At 40.8% G+C, this 26,484-nt stretch overlaps 1 protein-coding gene across 2 annotated transcripts in view; it reads right to left on the reverse strand.

Moving 5' to 3' along the window:
• The window catches only part of xkr4 (XK related 4), a 366,598-nt gene extending 343,622 nt beyond the window's left edge, over positions 1-22,976 (reverse strand). For both annotated transcript variants that reach the window (XM_048596051.1, XM_048596050.1), the window contains exon 1: positions 22,297-22,976. In XM_048596051.1, coding sequence (XP_048452008.1) covers positions 22,297-22,976 — 680 coding nt within the window. The remainder of the gene's footprint in view (positions 1-22,296) is intronic.
• Positions 22,977-26,484: the final 3,508 nt, after the last annotated feature.

A 26,484-nucleotide genomic window follows, 5' to 3' on the forward strand; every position in this document is an offset into this window, starting at 1 on the left:
GCTCAGTTCTCACTATATCACTCATTCAGCTTCTCTTCTGTTCTGGGCTGCCATCCATAATCCCCTTGTTTACCTCCTTTGATATCTTTCTCTCTCTGGGCACTGTCTTCACCTATCCACTCACCTCGTCCTTCCCCCAGCCCCATCCCTAACCTTGTATTCAGCATAATGCCAGTTCTTCTGAGCTGTTATCAGTTTTGATTTAGAGTCACCAGATTTGCAACATTAACTCCCATAATTGCTGTCAGACCTGTTGAGTTTCACTAGCAATTTCTGTTCTTGTTTCATATGACTCCAGGTGCAGTCTAACCAAGTCCTGTGCAATTGAAGAATCACTGGACCCGAAATGTTAACTCTGATTTCTCTTCACAGATGCTGCCAGACATTGAGATTTTCCAGCAATTTTTGTGTTTGTTTCTATACAATTGAAACAAGACCTCATTATTGCTGTACTCAAATCTTCTTGCAATATTAGTCTTCTTAACAACCTACTGCACTTGCATGTTGACCTTCAGTGACCTGGTGATGAGGACGCCAAGTCCTTTTGCAGATCTACACTTCTTAACCTCTCACCATTTAAAACATACTCTGCAACCTGTTCTTCCCACCATTTCACCATATTGTATTTCATCAGCCATAGAACATAGAACATAGAACTGTACAGCACAGGAACAGGTCCTTCAGCCCACAATATTGTGCTGAACATGACGCCAAATTAAACTAATACCTTCTGCCTGCTCTTGGCACATATCCCTCAATTCTTTGCATATTCATGTGCTTATCCCTTAATTGCCCCTATTGTGTCTGCTTCCATCACCAACCCTGGTAGCACGTTCCAGACTCCTACCACTCTCTGTGTAAAAAAACTTGTCCCCCCACATCTCCTTTGAACTTTCCCCCTATCACCTTAAATGTATGCCCCCTAATTTTAAACATGTCAACTCTGGGAAAAAGATTCTGACTGTCAAACCTATCTACGCATCTCATGATTTTATAGACTTCTATCAAGTCTCCCGTCAGCCTTCACTGCTCCAAAGAAAACAACTCAGGTTTTTCTGGATTCTCCTTATAGCTCATACCTCCTAATCAAAAAAGCATCCTGGTAAACCTCTTTTTCACCCTCTCCAAAGCCTCCACATCCTTCCTGTAATGTGGCAACCAGAATTGAATGCAACACTCTAACCAATAGCCTAACCAAAGTCTTATAAACTTGCAACACGACATCCTGACTCTTGTACTGAATTCCCTGACCAATAAAGGCAAACATGCCAAATGCCTTCTTTATCACCCTATCTACTTGAGTTGCCACTTTTAGGGAGCTATTGACTAGAACCCTCAAGATCACACCGTACATCAAGACTGTTCAGTGTCCTACCATTAACTGTATACTTTTCCTTACAATTTGATCTCCCAAAGTGTAGCACCTCACACTCACTCGGATTAAACTCCATCTGCTATTTCTCTTCCCATATCTGCAATGGATCTATATCCTGTTGTATCCTTTGACAGCCTTCTACACTATCCACAATTCATCTGATCTTTGTATCATCTGATCTTTGTATCATCTCTAAACTTATTAATCCACCAATTTACATTTTCATCCAAGCCATTTATATATATCACAAACAGCAGAGGTCCCAGTACGGATCCCTGCGGAACATCACTAATCATGGACCTCCAGCCAGAAAAACACCCTTTCATCACTACCTACTACCTTCTAAAGCCAAGCCAATTCTGAATCTATGCAGCCAACTCACCATGAATCCCATGCATCTTAATCTTCTGGATGAGCCTACCATAAGGGACCTTGTTATATTTTTGCCAAATTTCTGAGCCTGTTGAAATTTTCCTGAAAACATTTTACATTTTCCTCATAAGACACATTCTATAAGCAATGTAATAATTCTTTAAAGACTGTCTAAATACAGTCATTGCTTGTAATATATTTTCCTAATCGAGCCCAGCAAACTTGTGCCTCATGCATTCATAATTTCTTGTATTGAAATTGAACACTCTTGCTTCAGACCAAACTCCTCACTTTTATAGTCACTCATCCCTAAAGTTAGTTGTACAACATGATTATGAATTAGCCTTTTTTTATTGCATTATATGAGATCTAAAATAGCTTATCCTCTAATCAGCTCTTCAACATACTTCTCTAGAAAACCTTGCCTAAGACAATCCAGAAATCCAATCTCAAGTGCTTTAGTGGTCAATTAGTTTACCCAGTCTATACACAAATTGAAGTCACCTATGATTATTGTGTTGCATATGCCACAAGCTTCTGTCTTCTTATTTATACCATGACTCAAATTGCTACTAATAATTGGTGGCCTCTAAATTACTGCAACCAATAACTGCTGCTCCTCGTTATTTCTTAGTTTCACCCAAATAGATTCTCTCCATTGTTCTTCCAGAGATCCTCCCTTACTAATGCACTGATTCTATCTTGTATTATAAGCATAACTCCATCTCCTTATTGTCTGTCCTTCTTAATTGTTGCAAATTCTTGAATATTCAGTTTCCAGCCCTGCTTACCTTGCAGTCATGCTTGGATAATGGCAATTAAATCACAACCATTACCTCTAATTGTGCTTTCAGATCATTATCTTGTTGTGAATCATAGAATCCCAACAGTGTGGAAACCGGCCCTTCGGCCCAACACTTCCACACCGACCCTCAGAGCGCCCACCCTAACACACCCCCCTATATCACACCTAATGTACAAATCCCTGAACACCACAGGCAATTTAGCATGGCCAATCCACCTAGCCTGCACATCTTTGGACTGTGGGAGGAAACTGGAGCACCCGGAGGAAACCCACGCAGACATGGAGAGAATGTGCAAACCCCACACAGACAGTCGCTTGACGAAGGAATTGAACCTGGGTCCCTGGCACTATGAGGCAGCATGCTAACCATTGTGCTACCATGCCACCCCAAAATGCTGTATGCATCCAGGTAGAGTGACACAAACTTTGTCTTTTTGACATCATTCCACTTTCAATGTATACTCAATGGTCAGCTTTATTTCTTTTGTCTTCTATTCACCCTTGCAGCTATTCTACTTTCTTTTACCAGTTAAATCTCTTCAATTTTAGGTTACCTCTCAGGTTCTGATCCCCTTGACAAACTATTCAATTTCTACCGTTATACATTTCTCGTTTTGTTTGATGTAAGGATCCTATATGAAATGAGTTAAAACAATCTAAAACAAAAATAAAGTTGCTGGAAAAGCTCAGCCGGTCTGGCAGCATCTGTTAAGGAAAAAGCAAAGTTAACGTTTTGGATCTGCTGACCCTTCCTCAGAACAGTTCTGAGGAAGGGTCACTGGACCCAAAACGTTAACTCTGTTTTTTTCCTACAAAGATGCTGTCAGACCAGCTGAGCTTTTCCAGCAACTTTGTTTTTGTTTCTGATTCGCAGCATCCGCAGTTCTTTCAGTTTTTAAAACAATCTAAACTCTGTTCTCAATATATGTAGGTTCAAAATGATAAAATGAAACAAAAAAGTCTACCAGTCAATTCCAGGAATACATAATGTGAAATATGTGCATTTAAATTATGATTCCAAGTCATCAGATTTCTTCAAGTCATATGATAGAGGAGGTGGCCATTTTAATCATATCATGATTTTGTGAGGTCTTTGAAAGAGCTACCTATTAATCACCTGTCCTTGCTCTTTTTACAAAGCTCTTTAAATTTCTCACTCTCAAATATATATCTAATTCTCTTCTGTAAGTTACCATTGAATCAGCTTGAAACTGCTTGAGCACTGTATTGATAATATTTTCCATAATTCCCTGTGGATATCTTTTAATCAATGTCTTCCTGTCACCAATATACCTGTGAGAAAAGTCAGTTCCTCCCTATATACTCTATCAAAACACATGGTCATTTTGAACACATTTATTAAACCCCCTTACAAATCACTATTTAAAGAATGAGTTTAATTTGATTTGCACTTTGGAGTCAGAGGATGCACTAATTATGTTTTCATGACCATTCATTAATTCAATTAGTCCAAACTTTGGCCATGCTCCTAACCTCCAGAGGGTATTTCTAATACATACTAATCCACAGACTGAGTGTTCACATGGTTTTTCTAGATAACAATCTATCAAACAATTAATGTGCAAATTTACTCAAGACTTGTGGATTTACTTAAGATTTTCTCTAATCTGACATTCAGCTAATTTTCCTTATTTAAAAGTTCTGGGAGAATAGATAAAGTTCCAGTGATAAAGATGAAGTTGGATAGACTCCACAGCAGAGTCATTGTCTGATCCACCATCACTCCATGTGTATGAGTAGGGTCAAAAATCAGACAACATCAGGTTTATTTGAAAACACAAGCTTTCAGAGTCTCGCTCCTTCTTCAGGTGTCTGTGAGAGAGGTGACATCAGACGCAGAATTTATAAGCAAAAGATCAAAGGGTCATAGAACTGATGTGAATGTAATGAATAAACCTAAGATGGCTGTTAAATCTTTAATCAATTAGAAAGGAGATGCAGCTTTCGATTGATTAATATGCAAATCCCTTAATTTCTTTCAAGTCACTACCCTGAGAAACTAAAGGTTTTATCAGCATACTAGAGGTGACATCTCAGGTCAGACAATGCAATTTAGGTGTGAGGTCTTGTTTAGAATCTGTCTGTGTTTCAACTTGGAGTCAGATTGGTTTTATTTCCAAAGTAGGAATTTATAAAATGCCACATTGTCTCCAAATTGTGTGTTTTTTGAACAAAATAGAATGTATCTGCAATTACAAATCTGCAAATGCAAATTCATCCCATAAATTTGTGTGTGTGTGTGTGTGTGTGTGTGTGAGAGAGGGGGGGGGGGGGGGGGGGGGGGGGGGGGGGGGGAAGGGGGGAGAGAGAGAGAGTGTATGTGTAGGTTTATTCACTATATTCGCATCATTTCTGTGTCCTTTTGATCTTTTGCTTATAAATTCTACGTCTGATGCCATTTCTCTCTCTAACACCTGAAAAAGGAGTGAGACTCTGAAAACTAATATTTTCAAATAAACTTGTTGGACCAAAACCTGGTGTTGTGTGATTTTTGACCTTGTCCATCCCAGTCCAACACTGGCATCGCCACATCATATGTATGATCAGGAAGCAAACCAGGTGCAGATCAGGATTCTGATGTCCAGGAACTTTAAATCCACAAGAGAGGTACATACAGGACCTGTCATCTTTCCATGCAGCATCAGTAATGATAATAAATATGTACTTGAGGAGCACCATGTAAGGAGATGCAATCTCAAATCGTGTCTGTTTCTGGATCCAATCCAGCAGCCAGGAAGTAGTTTCAGTGGAACTAAAAGTGACAAGTGTACTATGGTGCTTATTGCTTCCAAGGATCAACAGGAGACATCATTTAGATAAACTAGCATTCACTTTGCTGCATGATTGATGTAGCTGATCCTGCCAGGCAATAAATTTAGCTCTGCAATTAATTTCCCTTAACTTACCATTGGATGTGGGCGTTGTAGTATCTGTCCATCCCTAATGGGTCTTGAACTGAATGGTTAGCTACGCCATGTCAGACAGCATTTAGCGACATGATGCACTACCTCCCTCCAGCTAGATGTATACAAATGGCCACATTTTGGTGAAGTTGGGAAGAATTCGCAAACGTTCAACTGAGAGTGAGTCCAGCAGATCCGTTTTTTTGCTGGCAGGGGTAGGAAGGAAGGGATGATTAACACAGAGGACATACCTAAACTCAACAGGGCCATTTGAACTTAATATTGGCCTGTCCAAGGCCTTAATACTCAGTATGAGAATCATTGCTGGGACATTGAGTAAATTTAAGGAGGAAATAGGTAGCTTTTTAATTAGTAATGAGTTGAAGGATTAAGGAGAATGGACAGGAAAGTGAGTTGAGGCCCCAGATGAGATCAGTCTCATCATTCAGAATGGTGGAGGAGACTTGAGGGGTTGAATTGCCTACTGCTGGTCCTAGTTCTTGTGTTTTTTTGTTCTTATGTCATGAATTGATGACGCTATTGTAAATGTTCTTGAAGGGTGAATGTCTATTTAAGTGACACAATCTGAATTTTCTTAAATGTCTTGCTTTTAAACTTGAAGAGAATCAGGTTTAACCTGTCGATAAGGGTTTAGAAATAAAACTGTCTCCAGGTCTGCTTTGATTGACACCTGGGGTAGCTTAGGATACAAAACTTGGACCATTGGTTCCATAGTTTAAACCCAACTCATTGTTGATATTTCCTGTGAATTTTTATTGTATTATTTTAAATGTTAAATGTTTAAAAAAAACTACAAAAAATGTCATTTACCACTGTAGGAGGCTTAATTGACAGTTGAAGGTGCAGGAGGGAGGGAGGGTTTCAGATATCTGGGTCATTGGGATCTCTTCTGGGGTAGGTGGGACCTATACAAGAAGGACAGATTGCATCTAAACAGGAGGGCCACAAATTTTCTGACTGGGAGGTTTGCTGGTGACACTCAGGAGGACACTAGCTTGGCAGGGGTCTGGGAGCCAAAGCAAAGGTGAATTGACTGAAAGGGAACAAGAGGATAGGGCCAGTGAGACTCACAGGAAGAGCAGGCAGGCTGTGGTTGCTGATCAAAGTGGATCTGGTGGACAGAAGTGCATCTGTTTCAATGAGAAGTGTAACAGGTAAGGCAGAGAACTTAGAGCTTGGATTAGTACTTGGAACTATGATGATGTTGCTATTACAGAGACTTGGTTAAGGGAGGGACAGGATTGGCAGTTTAATGTTCCAGGATACAGATGTTTCAGGCAGGATAGAGGGGGATATAAAAGGGGTGGGGGAGTTGAACTACTTGTTAAGGAGGACACCTCGGAAGGCTCATACAGTGAGGCAATATGGGTAGAGGTCAGGAACAGGAAGGGTGCAATCACAATGTTTGGGGTTTACTATAGGCCTCCCAAGAGCCAGTGGAAGATATAAGAACAGATATGTAGGCAGATTTTGGCAAGATGTATAAGTAACAGGATTGACGTCGTTGTGATTTTAACTTCCCATATATTGACTGGGATTCACTTAATGCTTGGGGTACGGATGGGGCAGAGTTTGTAAGGAGCATCCAGGAGGGCTTCTTGAAACAGTATGTCCATCTAGGGAAGGGGCCATACTGGACTTAATACTGGTGAATGAGCCTGGCCAGGTGGTCAATGTCTCAGTAGGGGAGTCACTTGGGAACAGTGATCACAATTCAGTAAGCTTTAAAGTACTGATGGGTAAAGATAAGTGTAGTTGACAGGTGAAGGTGCTAAATTGGGGGAAAGCTAATTACAACAATATTAGATAGGAACTGAAGAATGTAGATTGAAGAGGCTTTTAAGTGTAAGTTGATTGGAACTCAGGACCAGCACATTCCTGTAAGGATGAGGGACAAATATTGCAAGATTAGGGAACCTTGGATAACGAGAGATATTGTGAGCCTAGTCAAAAAAAAAGGAAGCATTTGTCAAGGATAGGAGGCTGGGAACACATAAAGCAAGGGTGGAACAGAAGGAAAGTCGAGAAAAACTTAAACAAGGAGTCAGAGGGGCTAAAAGGGGTCATAAAAAGTCATTGGCCAACAGGATTAAGGAAAATCCCAAGGCTTTTTAGACATATCAAAAGAGCCAGAGGGTAGCCAGGCAGAGGGTTGGCCCACTCAAGGACGGGGAAGGGAATTTATGTGTGGACCCAGAGGAAATGGACGAGGTATTAAATGAGTACTTTGCGTCAGTATTAACCATAGAGAAGGACTTGGTGGATGATGAGTCTGGGGAAGGGTGTGTAGATAGTTTGGGTCATGTTGAGATCAAAAGGGAGGAGGTATTGGGAGTCTTGAAAAACATTAAGATAGACAAGTCCTCAGGACCTGGAGAGGATTCTTCGAGACAGGCTTTACTCCCACTTGGAAATAAGTGGGTGTATTAGCGAGAGCAAACATTGTTTTGTGAAGGGGAGGCCGTGTCTCACTAACTCGTTGAATTTTTTGAGGAAGTGATGAAGATGATCGATGAGGTTAGGGCAGTGGATGTTGTCTACATGGACTTCAGTAAGGCCTTTGACAAGGTTCATCTGATACAGAAGGTAAAGTCACATGGGGTCAGAGATGAACTTGCAAGATAGATTGAAAAAAAGCTGGCTCGGTCATAGAAGACAGAGGATAGCAGTGGAAGGGTGGGTTTCTGAATGGAGGGTTGTGGCTAGTGGTTTTCCTCAGGGATCAATGTTGGGACCTTTTGCTATTTGTAATATATATATAAATGATTTGGGGAAAATTTAATTGTTCTGATTCGTAAGTTTGCGGATGACACAAAGGTTGGTAGAATTGCGGATAGCCATGAGGACTGTGAAAGGATACAGCAGGATATAGATCGGTTGATGACTTGGTCAGAGAGATAGCAGATGGAGTTTAATCTGGGAAAATGTGAAATAATGCATTTTGGAAGGTCTAATCCAGATGTAAAATATACAGTAAATGGCAGAACGCTTCAGAATACTGATAGGTAGAGGGATCGGGCTGTAAGTTACTGAAAGTAGCATCGCAGGTGGAGAAGGTCATCAACAAGGCATACAGCAAGCTTGCCTCCATTGGCTGGGGCATTGAATTTAAAAATTGGGACGTAATGTTGCAGCTTTATAGAACATTAGTTAGACCATGTTTGGAATATTGTGTTCAATTCTGGTCACCACCACTACCACAAAATGTGGTGGCTTTGGAGAGGGTACAGAAAAGATTATTTTTAATAGAATCCCTACAGTGTGGAAACAAGCCCTTTGGCCCAACAAGTCCACACCGACCCTCAGAGCATCCCACCCAGACCCATTCCCCAAACCCACCTAATCTACACATCCCTGAACACTATGGGCAATTTAGCATGGCCAATCCACCTATTTACCAGGATGTTCATAGAATTCCTACAGTATGGAAACAGGCCATTTGGCCTAACAGGTTGACACCACTCCTCCGAAGAGCATCTCATCCAGAACCATTCCCCTAACCCTACTGTTCCACCTAACCTAAACATCCCTGGGCAATTTAACATGGCCAATTCACCTACCCTGCACATCTTTGGACTGTGGGAGGAAACCCGTGCAGACACGGGGAGAATGTGCAAACTCACAACAGACAATTGCCTGAAGCTGGAATCAAACCCGGGTCCCTGGAGCTGTGAGGCAGCAGTGCTAACCACTGAGCCACCGTGTTACCTGGTATGGAGAGCATTAGCTATGAGGAGAGGTTGGAGAAACTTGGGTTGTTTTCACTGGAACAATGGAGGTTGAGGGGCAACCTAATAGAGGTCTACAAGATTATGAAGGGCATGGACAGAGTAGACAGGCAGAAGCTTTTTCTCAGGGTAGAAGAGTCTGGGGAAGGGTGTGTAGATAGTTTGGGTCATGTTGAGATCAAAAGGGAGGAGGTATTGGGAGTCTTGAAAAGCATTAAGATAGACAAGTCCCCAGGGCCTGGAGAGGATTCTTCGAGACAGGCTTTACTCCCACTTGGAAATAAGTGGGTGTATTAGCGAGAGCAAACATGGTTTTGTGAAGGGGAGGCCGTGTCTCACTAACTACTAGGTGGCATAGGTTTAAGGTGCAAGACGCAAGGTTTAGAGGTGATGTATGAGGTAAGTTTTTTACACAGAGGGTAGTGGGTGCCTGGAACTCACTGGCAGGGGAGGTAGTGGAAGCAGAAACGATAGTGACTTTTAAAGAGCCTCTTGACATTCATGAATTCATGAATAGGATGGGAATATGGTCCCTGGAAGAGTCTGGGGTTTTAGTTGTCATGGGCAGCATGTTGGTGCAGGCTTGGAAGGCCAAAGGGCCTGATCCTGTGCTGTAATGCTCTTTGTTCTTTGTCCTATTCAAGGATTAGCTGCCTTCAAGTTGGCCATTACTTTTATGACTGATTAGCCACATGAAAACTTTGGCTTTAAATGTGTTTCATGAACAGAAGCTTTTCACTATCAAGTGTATCTAATCTGTATTAGATTAGTAGGAGTGATTTCTTCATCTCCAAAATCTGTTGGTGCAGTGTTGGAGGGCCAAAGGGCTTGTTCTTGTTTTTTGTTCTCCACATAGGTCCTGATATCTTCTCGTGATGAATACTGGATGAGTAGCAATGAGGTGGAATGTGAGTGGATGGAAGGGCATGACTTGGCTAAGAGATGGTATATGAGGTTATGAGGATGGAACAAGGTGATGGATTGTGAGGGTTACAGGCTCTAATAACCTCTAAAACAAAGTTCCAGTGAAAAAAGGTGGGCTTTGTTACCAGACCACCTTGACACTTATTGGCTAGTTGGTGCCTATGCTCTGTTTCTGCCATTTGCAAGACTGACATGCATCTACTCCAATTGCACAAGAGTAAAGTTTGGGCATAAAAGGGACCTTTAAACTGACGTTGGTTTGTTGACTGGGGAAGTTTCCTGATTTGAGAAAGCCACCCAACTAAGCAGCAAAAAATGCAGGTCTTACTAATAACTTCCCTTTTATCAATAAAGTTACTGCTACATCAAACACCCAATGGTATTGGGAAGATTCAGGATGTTAACGTTAATCTTATACTGAGTGCTCACATCAATTTTGGAGATCTCAGAAACTCCACAACAATTTTAGAATACAAACATTCATTGGGTGAATGTACTTGGTCAAGATGATTGGCTTGAAGGAAGGGTGATGGGAATATAGGGAGAGCTGTAACAGGTGGCTTCATAATACAGCTGCTAGGGAATTCCCTTGGAGGGCCAGGAAATCAGATTGGCTGCCTGCATCAATTTGCATAATAAAGACCCAAAGTAGGGGCACTTTCATTCATTTGTCAGCATTTTGTTGTGGTGGTGGGGCAGCCCTTTGCTGCATGTGGAGGTTGTTTGCTGGATGGAGCTGACCACCCTCCAGCAAGCTGGGACTATTGAAATTCCAGGCTTTGTGCCCAAAGATGTGCCACAAGGAGGAAAGGTCACATTTGTGGCCTCAGTGAGCCTTCTAGAGGGTTTTTCCTCTAATTCAAGGGGTTGACTGCTTACTTCCTCTGACAAATATATTTAATCGTATTCCTCTCAAAGACCAGCTGTATTTTGTCCTTAAGATTTCCTACTTGCTTCATCAACATCCATCTCCCTCCTGAGGCTTCCAGCCTTCTGATTGTGTTCAAGAATTTCACCACCAGGAATATCACTGTGGCGGTTTCACTGCCGGGAAGTGCAGGTTCAGCATCCCCATTTAGACTCTGTTGGAGTCCTGAAGCTCACAGGTACATCCATCCCACAGATTGACAAGTTTATAATGCCTTTGTTGACAGCACCCTCTCCTTCCCTAAACAATTATGAAAAATCAACCCATGACGTACATCAATAATATAAAAGATAACAAATCAATTTTAGTTTTCAAATATAATTTCCAATCTTTAAACATTACCAATAGTGCCTTGTATTCTGAAGAATTAATTGTAACCAGAAGTAATTTGCCAGACAGTATTGCAAAGAAATGTTTACTTGCCTGCAAAAGAATACATTGAAAGAGACAAGTTTCAAGGAAAGGACAGAGAGAATGTGATCTCTGTGTATTATTCCAGTCAGTGCCTCAAGTGGCTTAGACACGAGAGGCTTGTTTTTTTTTAAAAATTGAGCCGCACATTTTGCCTAAACCACAACAAAAGATATTGGTTTCTTTGTCACATCACTCCACTCTATATCCATGAACCTTTCTGTAGTGATTGTAATGAGGTCAGCTAGGTGGACCTCATAGAATATGAGTTCCCTGATTGGGGCTGTTAATCTAGTCCAATCAGAGAGCCCTGGCTGAAAGGTAAGAACAGGAGTGTCAGATATCCTCTTCACTTCTGAGGGAGTGAATAAGTATCAAGGACTCTCCATGTCTAAATAAAGGGTGACTTTGTGATGAGGTAATGGCCTCTGTGCAGTTATTTCACTTTCTGCTGGAGTGGAGTGAATCAATAGGATCAGGAGGAAACTGTTCACAGTATGTCACTTCCAGTCCAGAACCAAGACTACTCCAACTTCTGTCAAGGAGCTGCAGGATGCAAATAACACTTTGGTGTGTTCATACGCTGAGGCTGAACACCAAACTATCATCGATGCATTAAAGGAGACACATAAGAGAATGGATCTTAGGCTAAACATCCATAAAACAACTCTACCACTCTGCTCCTGTAACATTGACCCCAAAACCCCACCTATCAAGATCCATAGCGAGCCATTACATAATATGGATCAATTCTTCTCCTCTCAGAAAAAGCAGACATTGAAGGCAAAATTCAACATTGTCTCCAGCTTTCTAGTGTAGCCTTTGACTGTGTGAAGAACAGAGTGTTTGATGACAAAGACCAACAGCAAGCTGATGGTTTGCAGGACAGCAATGCTTCCAGCCCTCCTGTATGCATCAAAGATATGGAAATGTACAGCAAATACTTTAAACCCCTTGAAAAATTTCACTAGCAGAATCAACTGTATTGGGTGAGATGTGTCATCTGCATGCCTGATACAGGACTTCCAATATAAACTCTCTACTTCAAACTTCATCATAGAAAGCAGGTTTTAGGAGTGAAGAGTAAACTCTTCAAGGATGTGCACTATCTCCATGACTCATGGAAATCTTGAGCCGACGACCACCCAATTTGGAGAAGAAGCATCTATGAATGAGCCAGCCATTTCAAACATCTCCAACAGGCTGAGATAGAGAAAGAAGTGCTAAAAGTGGAGAAGTGTGCATAAAGCTAACAAATACCACCCCTCCGCTTTAGCAAGCATCAACTGCCCCACCTGCAGCAGGGTGTGTAGATCCAGCAATAGACTGTTTAGTCACTTCAGGATCCACAATGTCAGTATGGAAAAAGTAATCTTTATTCCAGACAGACAGCCTAAGAATAAGAAGACAATAAAAGAAAATAATTCAGAACTCTGCACAAATCTTGTAACTAAAATTATCCAGTTTTGCCTTTGACGTAGAGACCATGAACTACAACCTGCAGTATCGTTTGAAATGGAGCCATCCAATTCTAATATTACACAGTCTGATCAGCAGATGTGTTAGTTAGTTTTATAGAGGTCCAGATAATAAATCTGCATTTCAATCTGCAAGCAACAAACACTAAGCTGTAAGTGGGATCCAGCACTCATGTCACTTGGAGAGTTAGATATCTATTCTGTATTCAAGGTAGCTGAAAAAAAATCTGCCATTGCAAAGTGTCTGAACATACTCAAATGTTTTTGGAGGTGTTGTGGTGAGTTTCTGGGTTTGGAAGTGAGTTATAGCTTCATAGAGATCTACAGCACAGAAAAAAAGGCCCTTCAACCCATTATGTCTGCACTGGTCAAAAATAATCATTTAACTATTCTAATCCAACTCTCCAGCACTTTATCCATAGCTTTATATGCCTTGGCATTGCAACTGTATGTCTGAATACTTCTTAAATGTATGAGGGATTTTCCCTACATCACACTTGTAGACAGTGAGTTCCAGATTCTTACCACCTTCTGGGTGAAGTCATTTTTCCACATGTCTCCTCTAAACATTCTGCCCTTACATTAAATCTATGCCATCTGGTCATTGATCCCTCCCTTAAAGGGGAAAGTTTCTTCCCATCTACGCTATTTATGCCCCTCATAATTTCATATATCTCAACAACGTTCCCCCTCAATCTCTTCTGCTCTAAGGAAAACAAAACTCTCCAGTCCAAGCAACATTCTGGCCCATCTCCTCATCCTCTCCAGTGATATCACATCCCTCCCATATGTGTTGCTGCATCCTAATAGGGAGGCTGCAGGAGAAGATGAAATGTCCAGACAAAGGCTGCAAAAGATATGGGGGCGTCTGCGGCAGAGTATCGGGTAGGGAGATTGTAGACCTTTGTGCAATGCCCCATGCTAACTTGAAACCAGACTCCTCTATTCTCATAGACAATGACTTGAGGCTATCAGTATATTCAGTGTCTTGTTATTAATTCCCACTGGTGATCCAGCATCATTATTAGTTGTCTCATGTTTTTTTTTCCCCTTATTTATCTAAGAGAGCTGGGCTTTACAACCATTCAAGGGGTATACCTCTTTATTTTTGTGAGCACACGACATAAATTAGAGAAAAAAAAATCCATTCAAGATTCAATATGTATACAATGAATACTGGTTCTCTTTCAATTATTAGAAACAGTGTGGTAGTCTGCCAGCTTGCTCTGTTTAGCCTGGTAGCTTATTGGTGCTGTACCTAATGCTGCAGCGCCTGTGTGCAAAGATCAGTTAAACCTGAGATTTGAACCAATCTTTCAAGTCAGGTGAAACACTGCACTTAGCGTTATCAGTTTTGTCAGCTCTGACATTTAGTTGTTGAAACTTTAGTGTCACGTAATTAGTTAAAGTAGTAGCATAATTCACTCAATGAAATATCAGATTGGGAAAGTATCATTGCATACTATATTCAATATGTAAACTTCTTAAATAATCTCCTCACCATCAATCTAATGATTTTTTTGCAACCCTATACTTTTATTTTTTCATCTCCCTTTGTCATAATAAGTGATGCATCTATTCGATCAACTGTGAACTGGTGCAATATGTTAATAATTTAGCATATTTCATACTTGATCTTCACCACCTTGCTGTGAAAATGTGATTTCCGAATATCATTTACACATTTACACAAAAAACTTTCACTTTATTTAATTCTAATTCTAAATCTAGAGTTCATTTTGGTGATTAGCAAAGGATCATTTTAATTAAAAGTAAAATAACTGCTTACTGGAGCAACTTCAATTACAGTACAAGGAAAAAAAAAATCAATTCTTTTTGAAATATCTATTAACCTATATACAATATTATACAATCTCAATCATTTTGTTATAAGATGTACAATTCATTATTTTCAAACCAAATCAATATTTTGAATAACATAATCGTCAACATAGTGAGCATACACATATATAATTCATGGTATATTTAACTATAATACACTTAAGAGCGCAGGAAATTTTATTCCTTTTGTTGTACAAAACCACAACTTGTTTTTAGTTGCTGGTAATTTTGTTTCCTGTTATGAATATATCTAATCTCACAGATTACTAATAAAGCAAATTCTTACAAATAAAACTCAGTAAATTATTTTATAGTCACTAAAATAAATTCAGAAAGTGGTTTCGCATCACCCAACTATAATCCAGTGAAAGTATTTCATTACATTGATCTATTTACTGAATCATTAAAAACAAAACCTGATATGAAGTTACTTTAAATTTTTGACTGTGCCATTCTGCTAAAAGTATGCAACAGCTTTTTCAATAATCTAGTTACATATTGTGCTTTAAATCCACAGTTTTGCATTAACTTATAATTCACACTATGAAGTTTATCCAATTTTTTTTTACCTTCCTTTTCTTTAGTCCAAAGTGTTAACAGTCTCACCAGAAATTTAAAGGCATATAATAGAAGTAAAATGAGTTGTAGCTCTGGATAGTTAGAACATAGAACAGTACAGCACAGTACAGGCCCTTCGGCCCACGATGTTATGCTGAACTTTTACCCTAAACCTAAGGTCTATCTAACTTCCACCCCTACCTTATACTATCATCCATATGCCTATCCAATAGCCGCTTAAATGCTCCTAATGAGGCCGCCTCCACTATCCTCTCCGGCAATGCATTCCACGTCCCTACCACTGTCTGAGTAAAGAACCTACCTCTGACAACTCCCCTAGATCTACCTCCACTCACTTTAAAACTATGCCCCCTTGTAATAGCTACCTCCACCCAAGGAAAAAGTCTCTGGCTGTCCACTCTATCTATACCGCTGATCATTTTGTACACCTCTAGCAAGTCAAAATAGTTAATGGAAAGATCTGTCTACAATCATAAGTATGGTAATAGATCTTTTATGATCCATTTATTTGACCAAAAATATTTGAGGAGTATAGTATATTGTAGTTAATTGTATTAGATATATTTCATAATAACCTTCTTGACAATTTCACCAGACTTTAAGATGGATCAGATCTTTTTTCTCCAGTGAAAAATACAAATATCCTTAAAAATGGAACCAACTAATGCAAATTATATGCTAAATACAACACTGTTTATCTAGAACTCATCAGCTGCTCTGCACTAGACCTCCTGTCAGTACTGGTCTGAGATTGCTCCACAGAGGCTGGTATTCCATCACCAAGTCACACTCTCTTGACACAGGGAAAATCTTTCACACTGATCCAGCTTTCTCAGAGCCAATTCTCAGAGTAAACAGAATCTCTGGCACAGAGGTAGTAGGAACTGCAGATGCTGGAGAATCTGATATAACAAGGTGTACAGCTGGATGAACACAGCAGGCCAAACAGCATCAGAGGAGCAGGAAAGCTGACATTTTGGGCCTAGACCCTTCTTCAGAAAAAAATCTTCTGAAAAAGGATTTAGGCCTGAAACATCAACTTTCCTGCTCCTCTGATGCTGCTTGGCCTGTTGTGTTCATCCAGCTCTACACCTTGTTATCTCAGAATCTCTGGCACTCCTGTGTGTGTGTGTGTGTGTGTGTGTGTGTGTGTGTGTGTGTGTCAGCCCCAATCAGGGAACTCATATTCTATGAGATCCATGTGGCTGACCTTGTTATAATCACTATACAGACCATGAAGAAAAATGGAAAAAGACATGTTTATAGTCAACAACAGTGGCAAAACAAAAGTTGACAGTAGCAACTTCAACTCAAACCACTCACAAAAATGAGGGTAGTAGAAAAAACATACCTGTAGTGATAAAAATGAAGTTATACATCAACACAAGTCAAAACAAACCCAATTCATCCTCTGATAATATATTCATTAATAAACTTTTATTATGGTGCAAAATAACTCCTTTTAAATTGTCAGTCCCTTTTTGAAAGCAAACTACCAACCACTAAAGCAAAGCTGCAAATTTTCTTAATGTCTTATAGAAAATTGCCCCCATGACTAATCAACCTAGTGCATTCAGCCATCAAATTCCAAACACAGTCACACATGGAGTTTAAATTTAAAAGCTCATAGAAAGAAGCACTAAACATTAATTTACAGAGGTAAAATATGTGAAGCACAGCTCCCACAGTATGTTCACCTAAGACCAAATCAAACTACGTTGGAAATACTCTTCAGGTTGATGACCTGAAACATTGGGCTGTGTTTTATTTAGCTTTATGCCACGCTGGAGGTAGAGAGTCCTGTAGCACATGAGAAACATGGGGTGAATGCATGTCATTAACCTAACACAACCACTGTTAAATCATATCATTGCTAGTTCTCCTAAACAAGCTGTATGAGCAACAGTGAACTTACCTACAGTTTACCAACTGCAGATTTTATGGAAACACTCCAAACATGCAATTTAATGGAGTGTTGAGTTGGGAGCAGAATGAAAGAAATAGAGAATAGAGTTTAGATATTAAAAAGCTGTGCCTCATTTTAGGTTTGTCCACTAGGGTGTATAACGATGTTATCAGGGTGTGCAGAAAGAGACTCTTTCCTAAACACAGGAGGAAGATGGGGCTGCACAGTGGCTCAGTAGTTAGCCTTGCTGCCTCACAGCACCAGCAGCCTGGGTTCAATTCCACCCTTAGGCAACTGCCTGTGTGGAGTTTGCACATTCTCCCTTTGTCTGTGTGGATTTCATTCAGGTTCTCTGGTTTCCTTCCACAGCCCAAAGATGTGCAGGCTAGGTGGATTGGCCATGCTAAATTGCCAGTAGTATTCAGGGATGTGTAGATTAGATGGGTCTGGGTGGGATGGTCTGAGAGACAGTGCAGACTTCTTGGGTCGAAGGGCCTATTTCCACACTATAGGGATTCTAATAAAAAGAAAGGCTGCAAATGAAACCAGAATTTTTGCAGAAATATTCATCCTTTTGTCTATGAACTTGCCCAAATCCTCATCTCTCCTTTCATTATTGACATTCACATTTACCCTGAAGTAATGTTGTGCCTTCCCTTCATGGTTTTCTTCTTAAATATTATTTCACAATATGTGGTGTTGTTGGCTACGCTAGCAGTTATGGCCCTCCATAATTGCAGTTGAGAAGGCAGTGATAAGTTACTTTTGGAAAATGCTGTGGATGGAACCTGGGTGTGGTTGCAATGCATCTTTTGGGTGGTACGTACAGCTATGACTGAGCCTCGTTGGTGTGTGGCTGAATATGTCAGGTATGGATGAGATGCTAATGAGGTAGGCTGCATTATCTTGACTTTGTCGATCTTCTTGAGCATTGTTGGAGCTGCATCCATTCTGATAAATGCAAAGTATTCCATTACACTCCTTGTTGATAGTAAACAAGAATTTGGGACACAGGAGCTGAGTTACTTCCATCAGAGGTCTCAGCCTGTGATCTGCTCATATAGCCATTGTACTTACATAGAGGTTCCAGTTCAATTTCTGATCAATGACATATGCCTGGATGTTGATAGTGAGGGACTCAGCAATAGTTATGCTATTGGATATTAAGGGGAAATGATTAGATTCTCTTTTGTTGGAAATGGTTATTGCCTGGCATTTGTCTGGTATGAAATTTACTCACCATAAATCACTACCAGTAAATGCTCTCCACTTATCTCTTACCCTTATTCACATTTACTTTCCTATTCTTTCCCCAATTGCAGGATGATCGTGCAGAACACAAAGGAGGGACAGAATACTAGAATGTGACCCTCTAGTCATTTCACAACTGACAGCAGTGCAGTCCCCCCATTCTTGGACTGAGGAGAAGGAGATATGGGTGCCTCCCAGCTACCTATAGACAAAATTGAATATCAACAGCTACATGGCAAACAAAATTCATGCAGCCTGTTTTCATGTCAGGAGCAACTGAAATATGATTATGAGCATGACGATCAATTGAACTTTTTTTTTGTATTGACAGTTCTAATTCACAACTTTGATGTGAGTTTTCAAGTGTCTCACTGGAGATGGTCCAGGAGATCACTCTTTTTATAGCGACACCTTTAAAGGAGCATTGTGATTGTGTGACACTCACACTTTGGTGGAACTGGCAATTCAGATTGCTGGGTTTTCACCTGGTGATTTAGAAATCATATGTGAGCAAGAGCGGACAGAAAAGACAGAGACAGGAGTATAATGTCTGTATCATGCTCCACCCATAGCTCCTGATCATTGGGAGCTATTAATAAACTGGCTACATTTCAATGAACAAGCAGAGAATGTATAACATCCAGTACACATTCCAGCTGTAAAGTAGTTCCAGAGGGACAAAGGAGTCTGTCTCAGGCATGACTGTCAATGGGCCTTTGTGATAATGTCTTCAGCTTGCAATAAGTGACTACCTGGATGAATGCACGCAGCCCTCTTTGAATACCAGCTCAAACAGAATAAATGAAACTCTAGCCTTGCTTGCTCCTCATCCCACAGATTTGCAGCAAAGTTTTCTCTATTCAATGTTAGCAGGAAGGTGCAGCCAATCATGAGAGGGGTGATGATGGGAGAGAATATAGAAGTGAGTACTCTTCGTGAAGCACTTCTACTTCTCAGCCACTTCATCCCACCCTCAGTTAATATTTCATATCCAGCTTGGGTGTTAATGGCCCAATGTACAGGTGGAGTAGTCTTTGCTGGGTTCCTCAAAGGCTACAAAACCCAGAGCATGAAAATCTCAGCAGGCAGAGCAGGGATTGAATAGTTTGTTTCAAATACAGGACTTGTGAAATGCTAGATGGTAAGTGCCAAAAAGATTAAAGATTTGTAGATACACTGTAGTGAATGTTGGGTGTGCTGCACCATAGTGGTACATTGATATATTTCATATTTTATTTTTGAACAACTAATCTATTTTGTTTTGCCCACAGTCCCATGTTTGCCATTTCTGGATGTTGTCTAGCAAGGAGACATTTCACTTATGTTGACTATGACATCAAGTGACACCACAATGGGGTCTTGAAAAAGATTTGTTTACAAGACTGTTTAGTGTTAATGTTATTTCGGAGTAAGTGGTTTTTGCGTCATATAGTGAAACCTAAGCAAACTTCACATTGATGGTAGTACCCAGGGCTACTGCCTTGGCCAGGGAGGACGGACAGGTCAAGGAGGTGGGATGAGGCTAGTAAGTAGGAGATGGGGTGGGGCTTGAGGTGGGAGGAGTGGATAGGTGGGAGGAAGGACAGGTTAGGGAGGCGGGGATGAGCTGGGCTGGTTTTGGGATGCGGTTGGGGGAGGGGAGATTTTGAAGCTTGTGAAGTCCACATTGATAGCATTGGGCTGCAGGGTTCCCAAGTGAAATATGAGATCCTGTTCCTGACCGATCTGGACTGAGCTATCCCCTCCTGACCTCCCCACCTACACTCACCTTTACTGGCTCCAACCCCGCCTCTTTGAACTGTCTGCCTCCTCTCCACCTATCTTCTCCTTTATCCATCTTCTATCCGCCTCCCCCCTCTCCCTATTTATTTCAGAATCCCCTTCCCCTCCCCCATTTCTGAAGAAGGGTCTAGACTTGAAACGTCAGCTTTCCTGCTCCTCTGATGCTGCTTGGCCTGCTGTGTTCATCCAGCTCTACACCTTGTTATCTCAGATTCTCCAGCATCGGCAGTTCCCACTATCTCTGTGGCTTACTAATATTCTTTCACTTGCGGAATTAGCTCATGCCACAAAGCAGTTCTGAACTGTGTTATTTTAAAGTCATTAAAGGACAATGGTAATGTATTGGTCTGCCAGTGATTTATTGCCATTCCATTTTAAAACTTTCTATTGAAGTAGGAGGAAATAGAATATGACATTATCGACATGATTCATTTTTTCCAAGGAAAACATTATTAAGCTTTAAAATTCTCTCTGAAATAAAGCTACTTTGTGAATGAATTAGTTTGATAACATTAATTCTACCTAAATTTCAATCAAATTTATTTTATCTTTAAAGCAATGTAGTAAACTAGAGTCAACAGCTAGAGTAATGTGTCAGTATCAATTATCTTGTAAATGAATGTTATATTCTAAGTGTATGAACAAAGATCAATTCAATATTTTCAACCTTTATCTTCCCAAAAAGTTCCCAGCCCTGTCTTGGGCACACATTTTGAACCGCTATCGTTTTTCTGCAACATATATTGTACTTATGATTAAAGGAGACATCGACCATTCTTTTTCTCAAAGCAAATGTTAATTTCTGAAAAGGGTCTAGGCCCGAAACTTCAGCTTTCCTGCTCCTCTGATGCTGCTTGGCCTGCTGTGTTCATCCAGCTCTACACCTTGTTATCTCTTATGTTAAATTCAAGCAGCGGGTTTCTAAATCATAGCTGCAAACAATAAGCACTCGTGTCTTTGCTCTATTTCTGAACAGAACATGGGTTATTTTTGCACAAGTACCAGACTCAGGAAGTACAACGCATAATCCTACACCGAACATAATCACAAAATTACTAGTTGACTAAACGAATTGAAGTACCCAGCAATAAGAAGTAATGAAACAGTAGTACTGATTAATTATAGGGGAACGATCATCACTGTAATCTGTTTGCAGTCCAAAAGAAGCAACTAATTCAGAAACCATACACAGGTCCGTTTAAAGCTCAAATCTAATCTGAGCAGTATTCCCTTCAATTATGACATAATTTAATAGCGTTATTAAATTGGAAGCCTATCGATATTCTTACCAGTGGACTGACATGTTAGAGTGTTTTGCAAGATACTTCTTATCGAAGCGCTTAGCTTTTCAATTGGAAGTCATGATGTGTACAAAATAATATTTAAGAAAGTGCTAATACGTTTATGGTGCCCGATTCATTCAGGTGAATGTTTAATACGGCTTTGCTGCAATATGCCAATATTTATCTTTAACCACACCACATTGGGTAGGCGGAACAATGATCAGATGAAAATCCTGCATCAACAAGAAATTTTTTTTTTTCAAAATGCACTATCTGCAAATTTAAAAGTATGGTCCCGAATGTGAACACTTCCGGTCTCCCGAAAGGTATGACAACATTCTTTAAATGGTGCAAAATTGCATCCTTACAAAACAACGAACAGAGCTACACCTAGCACAGACCTCACTGACAGCAATATTCTGAATGGTTGAATGGATTGACACTAAAATGACGCTAAACCATCAAAATTAACAAACCATTAGCATGTTGAATAATTTCAATTTTGTCTGCACTTTCAGACCTTTACAGAGCAAGTGTCAGGGAGATTTGTACTGGAGTATCGGAATGGCAATTACCGAAGGGCCAGGTTACTTTAGCAGATTTCGGTTTGTGTTACTGCATGTGCTATGCGGTTTGCCTTTCCCACAGCTATTGCTACAGCGATTTGGCATTATGACTGTAGGTTACCTCCAGAGCTGTCCCAGCTGAAGGATGTGGATGATTGACTGTAGAAGCCAGATGCAGAAGGAACATGAAGATGCCTTGCTGCCTTTGCCGATATTCTTGGTCCTGGTCGTTGAAGGCTGACGTTGTGGAGATCGGGCGTCGGTCTCGCCGCCTCCCCCAACGCTGCTCAGTAACTTGCCATCCATGGGGCTGCTGCTTCGGCCGCCGGCTCCGTTGTTAGCGCCGAAATCGTGGATGAACCATCTGAAACTGAAGACCTGCACGGCGAGGGAGCCCAGCACCACGAAGAACAGAGTCAATCCGAACCACCAGTAACGGGAATGCAGGTAATAGTCCACGGCCAGCCACACGTCCGTGCCAATGTCGGAGAAGTAGACAGTGACCGCGGCCACGATCCACAGGCCGTCCCATAGAGTGTACCTCTGGTGGCGGGCGAAAGGCAGGCAGCGACCCCGGCACAGCCCCGTGCAACAGCGGGAAGACAGCTCCGCTGAGCCGGGCGCTGCGCTCACCCTTTCCCGTTCCTGCTCGTGCTCGTCCTCCTCCTGCTGCTGTTGCTGCTGCTGCTGTCCATGGTCCTGCTGCTGCTTCGAGCATGAGTGCTCCGAATTCTGCAAAGGGGTAAAAGCCACGTCGCTCTTCTTCTTCATCTTTAACAGCCCGTCCGACTTGGCAGCCATCAGACTGCCGCCCCCCCCCCCCCCCGCCCACCCCCTTCCTCCACTCCTTCTCTCGATCTTTCCCTCGTTTCCTCTCACTTCTTTCTCTCTCTGGTGCCGTCAATGAATAGGGCGACCTCCACTTCCGGTATGTGAAACTGGTTAGATAGCACTAAACTTCCGCTGCTAGACCTGCGTATTGCGAAGAAAGAGACTGTCATCGCTCTCGCCGAATGGGTATTCGCACAAACTTGAGTTCTGAGGAAAGCTACCCCGCCTGAATTCTTAACATGCTCTTCTCTCCACAACGTTGACAAACCTACTGTGAACATGCAACATTTTCTGCTTTTATTTCAAAATATTTCCAAATTTCACAGAAAAATGCAAGGAGAACTCATAAAATATGGCTATTTCACGTACTTTAATTTATTGAGATCTTTGTACAAAATGTTGCAAATACTTTTACCTTTGATCAGACAGTAGCTTCTGCCTGTAAACAGCGCTTATTAATGCAGCATCATCGAAAGCTATACAATCTTGCCAGACAACAAAATTATAATCGGTAGTACAAATAAAATAATCGTTAGTTTGACAGACAAAGTAACATTGTTATAGTAAGTATATGCCCCAGATTAGGAAGCTTGACAATATAAAAAAAAGGATAGATACTCGGCCAATAGATGTCGCTAGCATAAATAATACCTTTTTGAAGAAAGTGAATATCATTACAAGCACTCATGCTCGAACCCTTGAACTTGACATGAGATTCTTAAGAAGTGGTTAAAAACATTTAAAGATGGTTTAAATATATAAACAAAAATTTGGAGGAAGGGTCACCGGACCCGAAACGTTAACTCTGTTTTCTACTCCACAGATGCTGCCAGACCTGCTGAGCCTTTCCAGCAACTTTGTTTTAGTAAACAAAAATCAAGGTGGTTTAAATGCTGAAAATCTAAGACCAAAACAAGAGAAAAATGAAAGAAATACTCACCAGGTAAGTCAGCATTTGATGAAAGAACAGACTGTTGGAACTGGAATACATTACAAGTAAAGTGGCATTTGAAACAAAACAGAATAAGGGGAAGGGTAACACATATATGCAGACACAGAGATGGAAAATAAATTAATGAGCAGCAAAATATTTTACTGGAGAAATAGAGATAGTTGACTTGCATGGGTCTTATCCAGCATTCTCCAACATCTCAGGATTGAAGATTATTAGATCAACCATTATCTCATTGAAAGGTGAAGCAGATAGTGCTTGACTGGATAGCCTACTTGAAGCAGACCTGACAGGCTGGATGGCCTACTTCTGTTCCTACATCTTATGATCTCTGGGCATATTCCATGTGCAGTGAATATTTGCACCTTCCATCCATGGAGATTAGGATTGGCAAAACACCAGCTTCACCGATACCATCAAGGCTCATTTGGGACTCACTTTTAATGCACTTCAATAGTGCACTTTGGGCTCACCATCACTGAAAAATTGCAATTGTGCTGCCTGGTTGTTTTTCACTCGGGATTAGGCACCCATATCATGCATTCAACAGGGTGCATCTCAGGACTCCTACCACATTCTTTTAGTGCCTACTCATTTTGTGTCTACCTGGTTGCTCATGGCATATCTACCCTGGCTTGCCTTTAGCACAAATAAATGTCCAGACAGCTTGTCGTGTTTGGCAATGTTAGTCAGAAAGTTTGTCAGTCGGGAAAGATGTTGAGGTACCCTAAGTGAGCATATAGAATGTGCAGAGAGCGTGAAGGGTCAGTAATCTGGGAGGATGAGGTGGTGTGAACCAATGAGGGAAGATGATGTATGCAATACTGGAATAATAGACCATGAGCTTTGATGGAAGGTAGGCACAACAGTGTTAGAGTGAATGTGAGGGTAGCATAGAGAAGATAAGAACATAAGAGATAGGAAAAGTAGGCCATTCAATCCCTCAAGCTTGCCCTGCCATTCAACATGATCATGGCTGAACTACCCAGGCCTCAACTCCTCTACCTTCACAAAACCTTCCCAGCATTTTATTACTGTAAAGATAAGATACCTGATTAACTATTCTGGATATCAAAGACATGAAGGAATTAATTCCACACATTAATATATCTACTTTATCTGAGAAGATATATGTCTGAGGCCTGTTTGTGACTTGCACAGAATCTTCTAAGTCCCTGAACCATATGACATTGTCAAGGAAGTTGGGAGAAGTGGGGAGTTTCCTGCTGTTGAGAGCAATAAATCCTGTTTTACAACCAAGTGTTGAATATAAGATGAGATTTTCATTCATGAGTAGTGGCCTATTTTCATGACTTACCATGTATTAATATACACATTACTGCATCATCTTGCCTCATTGATATCCAGCTTCCCACTCTTCCATCCACCAGATAGAAACTAAATGGCAACAATTCCTGACAATAAAGTCAGAACAGTAATCTCACAACTTCTCCTTGCCACTTGCTCTTCCAGATTGCTATCGATCATCAACATCAGAAGCACGTTTCATGGCCAGCAATTGTATGGACCTCAAACCCCCATCCAGTGAGACTGCTAGGTCTCTGTTGGAAAAGTAGAAATGCCAATTACCCTCTATCCAACATATTCAGGGCAAGTAAAATGAACCATTCAGGGCAGCTGTGGGCTGTCAGTGCTTGGCCAGGTGCAGAGCTGGACTTTAAAGATGGTGCCAGCACCTGGAATTCTGGGAGGCCCCTGCAGTGTCCATTATTTTTACCTGTGGTGGATGGGAGAACATGATAAGTGAAGTACCATGTGGGTATGTTGAATTGGTAATTAAATGAGTTGGGAGAGAAAGCATAAGAAAATTTGCTGAGGCACATGAAAAGTACAACTCCAATAAATTCACCAAATGCTAGCCAATTTTTGGTATGATTCAGCTCAATGTGTCCATGCCAATCAGAAAATTATTTTAAGTCATTGTGTGCTTTTGCCAGTAATTAGTAATTTAATCTTCATTTTGCCTCCTGAATTTAGAGGAACTCTATGTGAGTAGCATGTATAATGCACTAGGTTAGGGAAAAACCATAACTGCCATGTCACTTGACAGGATCATGAGGTGGCCTCAAGGGAAAAGAATCAATGGTCATAGGGGGATTGAAGAGTGAAACCTAGAGCCCTTCAGAAAGCAGAAAAGCCATGGAGAGGAAGTTGTGTTTCATGGTGGGAACATATTTAAGGTGATATGTGAATGGTAGAAAATGATTTAAGTGGTTTGTAATCCTTGATCTAGCAATGCTTTTTATTATAATTGCAACCCCATGAATATATGGCTCATTTATTAAAATACATTTACACGTTTAATAAACAATAAATACATATTCATATGAATAACCATTAGTGAACATAAAAAACCTATACAATTTCCCAAATTACAAAGCTATAACTATGCTCGTTTCAGTCCATAAAACACACAAGATTCCAGCTAAATCTTGTGACTTGTAGTAGAATAGGTTGTGCTACCCAGAAACTGCAGAAGTGATTTGCAATATCTACCTCATCCAA

Source organism: Rhincodon typus, chromosome 4, assembly GCF_021869965.1.
Source record: "Rhincodon typus isolate 14 chromosome 4, sRhiTyp1.1, whole genome shotgun sequence".
Taxonomy (NCBI): Eukaryota; Metazoa; Chordata; class Chondrichthyes; order Orectolobiformes; family Rhincodontidae; genus Rhincodon; species Rhincodon typus.